Source organism: Petromyzon marinus, chromosome 59 (assembly GCF_048934315.1).
Source record: "Petromyzon marinus isolate PM22_M1 ecotype Great Lakes invasive population chromosome 59, UKy_Petmar_22M1.pri1.0, whole genome shotgun sequence".
Lineage (NCBI taxonomy): Eukaryota > Metazoa > Chordata > Hyperoartia > Petromyzontiformes > Petromyzontidae > Petromyzon > Petromyzon marinus.
The window spans coordinates 568608-575830 of record NC_133725.1 but is presented as its reverse complement, the minus strand read 5'-3'; the positions used below and the strand labels follow the sequence as shown (position 1 = coordinate 575830).

The window sequence follows — 7223 nt, the reverse complement described above, 5'->3', positions numbered from 1 at the left end:
GACTCAACACTGCCCATAGACTCAACACTACCCATAGACTCAACACTACCCATAGACTCAACACTGCCCATAGACTCAACACTACCCATAGACTCAACACTACCCATAGACTCAACACTACCCATAGACTCAACACTGCCCATAGACTCAACACTGCACCTCCGATGATCACGGTTGACTGAGTACGGTGCGAAAGAAGTTCAACGTACACACGAAATGGGCTTCAGCACCACCCGGGTGACCCACGGGGATAGACGTTCCGGCTCGCTGCCACCCCGTGCCTTTGATATAACAAGCACCGCGGGTCAGAGAAGCAAAGGCTGCCCCGAGGTCACGATCACTCATCGAGGTTTTTGGGGAATTAGATCGCGTAAATATATAAATGTTGTGTCGTTAAACCCGCCACCACCCGACAGCCAACTAGTAAGGGTTGTCACGTCAACAGAACGTGGCCAATTCGTCACTAGTACAGCACTAACCGGTGTGCTGGAGAGCCAAGCCACAACATTTACAATCCGAGTACGACGTTTCGCCAGTAATTACAACTAGCTTCATCAGGCGACAGCCAGATTTGTGGAGAAGTCCTCCTGTTTCGTTCCTTATATAGAGGCGTAGATGTGGTGACCACGCTTCTGCGCTCTTGAGTCGACGTACATGATGCATGTGCATTATGCGAGCACACCGATCTTTCCTGTTCGTTGTGTGTATTAAAATAGCCGTGCCAACGGTAATCCCTATTGAAGTATGGTGCCCTGTATAGGCATGCATTTAAACAACGTATTAGTTGATGCTTGATTGTGGGGGAGACGTCTAACGGCTGATTCCATTTCAGCAATTGTCTCATCGATAGGGATTTGTACGTGAGGGCATCAGCAAAGTTAGGGCCTTGAGACAGGACTGAAACCATATCGCTGGATCATTCAACGTTAGTCCTGTTGATAACTGTTTAGTTTATAAAATGTTCATTTTTAGTTGAGAGTTTTGTTAGTCTAGCAAATTTGTTCATTTCAGTAGTGTAAGTTTTGTTAAATACATTAGCTGATTGCTGTGTAATTGTCGATTATATTCCAGAGACACTGTTACTAATTTTTACGTGTAAGGATATTGGAGCTTTATAAATGTGACTTAGTTCACTTCTATTGCGCTGTATTCTCTCTCAGCAACAATTCACTAGCTTTGTCTAGTATTTGATGAGCTTTAAGTGACTTAATGTGATGAGTTACTTTAACTGCGTGGTATTTCCTTTGAATCTCTGCATCTTTTGAGGAGCGCCAGTGACGTTTACGTGACAACTCTTACTGGTTGGCTGTGTCGGGTGGTGGGGGGTTAAACGACACGTATATTTACGCTATCTAACCCCCACAAAAACCTCTTATGGATGATATTGGTCGCGAAAGCCGCCTACCACGTGTTAAACTGCTAGCACGTGTTAAACTGCTACCGCAGTCACTCGTGGTGTGAGGGCGGAGAGAAAGGGGGGGTCACGTGACGCACGCGGGCTGCCCGTTTTTGAGTTGACGGTTGTGGAGTCGGGTCACGTGACAAGGGGTCAATTAGAGCCTGGGTCAGAGCAGCGGGCCCGCGTGCTCCGGAGTGGCCATGTACAGTATGCAGGGTTAGAGTGTTAGGGGTTAGCGGTTAGTGGTTAGGGGGTGATCGTTAGAGAGTTTAGGGTTCAGGGTGCGGGTTAGAGGGTTAGGATCGGGATTAATGGTTCGAGGGTTAGGGATGTGTTGGGGTTAGGGGTTGTCCCAATTACAATCCCTCCCAGGGTTCCCACTCACACTCGCTCCGAGGGGTGTATGTTTGTACGTTTTGTACCGTGCGTAGCCCAGGCGTGGTCATCAAGAGGTGTCGGGGTCTCGAGTCATCACGTCGCCCACCCCTCTCTCTCACAAAGCCACGACAATGAATCACAAGATCCGTGGCGTGGTGCCCGTGAGGCCGAGTAAGGTTTTTTTTTTACTGGATCCAGTAGGGGCAGTCAGCGTGCAATGTGGCAAATTACCGTCGCTATCGGCATCGGTACGGTCTCATCGCCACGGAAACGCGAAATCTTTTAGTCTACACTCTTACCACCAGCGGGAACAAGTCACACAGCTAAGTCACTCGCAGCCACGCCGCCGCAGCAGGGACAGGGCAGGGTGTGGGCAAGGTGTGGGCAGGGACAGGGCAGGGTGTGGGCAGGGACAGGGCAGGGTGTGGGCAGGGTGTGGGCAGGGACAGGGCAGGGTGTGGGCAGGGACTGGGCAGGGTGTGGGCAGGGACTGGGCAGGGACTGGGCAGGGTGTGGGCAGGGACTGGGCAGGGACAGGGCAGGGTGTGGGCAGGGACTGGGCAGGGTGTGGGCAGGGTGTGGGCAGGGACTGGGCAGGGTGTGGGCAGGGTGTGGGCAGGGACTGGGCAGGGTGTGGGCAGGGTGTGGGCAGGGACAGGGCAGGGTGTGGGCAGGGACTGGGCAGGGACAGGGCAGGGTGTGGGCAGGGACAGGGCAGGGTGTGGGCAGGGTGTGGGCAGGGACTGGGCAGGGACAGGGCAGGGTGTGGGCAGGGACTGGGCAGGGACAGGGCAGGGTGTGGGCAGGGACTGGGCAGGGTGTGGGCAGGGTGTGGGCAGGGACAGGGCAGGGTGTGGGCAGGGTGTGGGCAGGGTGTGGGCAGGGACTGGGCAGGGTGTGGGCAGGGTGTGGGCAGGGACTGGGCAGGGACTGGGCAGGGTGTGGGCAGGGTGTGGGCAGGGACAGGGCAGGGTGTGGGCAGGGTGTGGGCAGGGTGTGGGCAGGGACTGGGCAGGGTGTGGGCAGGGTGTGGGCAGGGACTGGGCAGGGACTGGGCAGGGTGTGGGCAGGGTGTGGGCAGGGACAGGGCAGGGTGTGGGCAGGGACAGGGCAGGGTGTGGGCAGGGACAGGGCAGGGTGTGGGCAGGGTGTGGGCAGGGTGTGGGCAGGGACTGGGCAGGGACAGGGCAGGGTGTGGGCAGGGTGTGAGCAGGGACTGGGCAGGGACTGGGCAGGGACTGGGCAGGGTGTGGGCCGGGGGTGGGCAGGGTGTGGGCAGGGACTGGGCAGGGACTGGGCAGGGTGTGGGCAGGGACTGGGCAGGGTGTGGGCAGGGTGTGGGCTCAGGGCTATGGCTCTGCGTTGTATTGTGCCCTGGGTGTAGGGGGTCAGGGGTTGGAGTTTGTGGAGCTTCTGTCAGGGCTGGGAGTCGGGTCCAGGGGCCGGGTTTGACGTCGAGGCTGGCGTCAGAGCGAGGGTTGACGCTGTCTGGAGGGTCAGGGAGCCCGGACTCGAGGCGTTGGCTAGGAGATGTCAACTCCCTCGCGTGGTATGCAGGAGGTCGTGGGTTCGATCCCGACCCTGACAGCGCCTGTTGTATATTTGGAGTTTGCGTGTCTCTCTCCCTGGGTCCTCCGGTTTCCCCCCTCCACTTTGAGAAACACCACACACACATTTAGAGTATTTGGCTGCTGTACATTGACACACGATTAGTCAATTCGTTGTGCTCTCATTTGTGGCCGGGTGTTTTTTGAAAAAGGGCGTTATAGCTCAAGTGGGCCTTACCTGGTAAAATAATAAAGTTTAGTTTTAGTATGGGTCTCTGTGGGTCTCTCTGGTTCGACACAAAGTCTCTGGATCTCTGTGCGTCTCCGCGAGTACGTAGAGCCATCGCGCATTCAGAGCATGGGGCTCCTTTTCGCAAGGTCGCCTGTGAGCGGTGTCGCTCACAGGCGCGGTCCCTGCCTGGGGACTCTCAACACAAAGTCGAACCCGTTGACGGCTTTTAGACGGCGGTGGCGGCGGTGACACAGACGGCACAGCAGGGCTCGTGCTGCATGCGCCCTGGCTCACCACGAGAAACACGAGGGGGCGACGGGGGACACGAAACACGACGACGATCACGACGATCACCACCACAACGACGACACGAGGCGACTCGCGCGTGCATAGCTCACGGGGGGGGGGGGGGGGGGGGGGTGAGGGCACGCGGGAGAGACCCCCGGCACCGCCTCGGCGCATGCAGCACGCGCACGTACACACACACACGTACACACGTACACACGTACACACACACACGTACACACACACGTACACACACACGCACACACGTACACGTACACGTACACACGTACACACACACACGTACACACGTACACACGCACACACGTACACACACACACACGTACACACACACACACACACGTACACACACACACGTACACACACACACGTACACACACACACACACGCACACACACACACGTACGCACACACGTACACACACGCGCACACACACACGTACACACGTACACACACACACGTACACACGCACACACGTACACACACACGTACACACACACGTACACAGGTACACACACACACGCACACACGTACACACACACGCGCACACACACACACGTACACACACACGCGCACACAGACACACGCGCACACACACATGCCAACACGCGTACACGCACGTACAGACGCGCGTACACGCACGGGAACGTACACATACACACATACATACACACATGCTAACACGCATACATAGGTACACGCATGTACAGACGCGCGTACACAAATACGCACGCACACGCTGGACACACATGCCAACACACGCGACACACACACGTGTGTACGCACGACACACACACACACACACGTGTGTACGCACGACACACACATGCCAACACATGCGACACACACACACGTGTGTACGCACGACACACACACACACGTGTGTACGCACGACACACACATGCCAACACATGCGACACACACACACGTGTGTACGCACGACACATTCATGCCGACACGCGCGCGCACACATACGCATGCAAAGGTGTACGCAAACACATAACGACAAATATCCCCCGTATAACCTTTAACACAATTTCGGGGCAAGTGCTGTTAGCGAGCACCTATGAAGGCCAGCACTGCACACGAGGGGGTGGGTGGCCAGCACCACGCCCGGCCGCCTTTGTCTCCCCAGCGGCGATGTTTACACACCGCACCAGGTACTCATTTAAGGCTGAGTCGACCTAGGGGAGGCCCAGGACCGGTTCAGATAATCGTCACCGGTGTTGGACGTCGGGTTCGGAGCGCAGCGTAGCGCTAACTACTACGCCACCGCTCACACACTCGCACAGACGTGGGTACACACACACAGGCGTGTACACACACAGACGTGGGTACACACACACACACAGGCGTATACACACACACGTGTGTACACACACAGACGTGGGTACACACACACAGACGTGGGTACACATACACAGGCGTGTACACACACACACACGTGTGTACACACACAGGCGTGTACACACACAGACGTGGGTACACACACACAGGCTTGTACACACACAGACGTATACACACACATACGTGGGTACACACACACTAACACGTGGGTACACACACACAGACGTGTACACACATACACACACAGGCGTGGGTACACACCGACTCAGACTTGTACACAGACGTGTCCACACACAGACTTGTACACACACGTGTACACACACACACAGACACACACACAGACACAAACGCCCTCGCTCACAGACACACACACACAGACACACACCTCATCGGTGAACGAAAGACGGTGATGACCTCTACGATAATGATGGTGGTGATGATGATGATGGTGGTGGTGATGATGATGATGATGGTGGTAGTAGTAATGATGATGGCGGTGGTGGTGATGGTGGTGATGGTGGCAGTAGTGATGATGGTGGTGGTGATTATGGTGGTGATGGTGGTAGTAGTAATGATGATGGTGGTGAGGGTGGCAGTCGTGATGATGGTGGTTATGAGGATGATGATGGTGGTGATGGTGGTGATGGTGACAGTAGTGATGATGGTGGTAGTAGTGATGATGATGATGATGGTGGTGGTGATGAGGATGATGGTGATGATGGTGGTGGTGACAGTAGTGATGATGGTGGCAGTAGTGATGATGGTGGTGATGAGGGTAGTGATGATGGTGGTGGTAATGATGATGGTGGTGGTGATGGCAGTAGTGATGATGGTGGTGGTAATGTTGATGATGATGGTGGTGGTAATGTTGATGATGGTGGTGATGGTGTTAGTAGTGATGATGGTAGCAGTAGTAATGATGACGATGATGGCGGCGAGTACTAAACGCACGCTTTACGCAGCGTCTATAGCGGCGATGATGAATGAAGTCACAACAAAGACGCCGCCGACGACGTCACGATGACGATGACGACGACGTCACAATGACGATGACGACGACGTCACAATGACGATGACGACGACGTCACAATGACGATGACGACGATGTCACAATGACGATGACGGCGACGTCACAATGACTACGACGTCACGATGACGACGCCGACGATGACGACAACGGCTTTATTCTCACAACGTGTGTGTGGCGCGCACGGCTGCCGTGACGATGGCGATGACGGTGACGATGGCGATGACGGTGACGACGGCGATGACGGTGACGACGGCGATGACGGTGACGACGGCGAGACCTCACTTCCACTCAACAGCGTGCGGTGCCGGGCGGCGCTCGGGATCACGCGGGGGGGTGTCGTGACACGGGGGAAGAGGTCAGGGGGTAGTGACGCGGGGGTCCTGGGGGGTGGTGTGTCTGGGTGTCTGGGTGTGTCGGGGAGGTGGTGGGGGAGGTGGTGGGGGGGGGGCGGTGTGGGTGGGGGCTTCAGCTGTCGGGGGCTCCGGCCCCGCCGAAGGAGACGCGCGACCCCTGGCGGAAGTCCGGGTGGCGGAGATCGGAGAGGAACCTCTGTGGAGTCAGCAGGTGAGTTGAGCCTGCAGGGGCACACGCACGGCGAGGGTCACGGCGAGGGTCACGGCGAGGGTCACGGCGAGGGTCACGGCGAGGGTCACGGCGAGGGTCACGGCGAGGGTCACGGCGGTGGTGAGGTCGGTGAAGACGGTGAGAGCGACGGTGAATGGGGTGAGCGTGACGGTGAGTCTCGGTGAGTGTCGGTGAATCCCGGCGAGTCGGCGAGTGAGCGAGTCCCGGCGAGTCTGAGTCTTAGGTGAGTGTCGGTGAGTCCCGGCGAGTCGGCGAGTCGGTGAGTCCCGGCGAGTCGGCGAGTCTTTGGTGAGTGTCGGTGAGTCTTAGGTGAGTGTCGGTGAGTCGGTGAGTGTCGGTGAGTCGGTGAGTCTTAGGTGAGTGTTGGTGAGTGTCGGTGAGTCGGTGAGTGTCGGTGAGTCG

At 56.8% G+C, this 7223-nt stretch overlaps 1 protein-coding gene across 2 annotated transcripts in view; it reads right to left on the bottom strand.

The window, feature by feature from the left end:
* Window positions 1–1930: 1930 nt before the first annotated feature.
* Window positions 1931–7223, bottom strand: part of LOC116955337 (syntaxin-binding protein 1-like) — a 58262-nt gene continuing 52969 nt past the window's right edge. For both annotated transcript variants that reach the window (XM_076052965.1, XM_032976359.2), the window contains one exon: window positions 1931–6811. In XM_076052965.1, the coding sequence (XP_075909080.1) occupies window positions 6702–6811 (110 nt within the window). In that variant the 3' untranslated portion in view covers window positions 1931–6701. The remainder of the gene's footprint in view (window positions 6812–7223) is intronic.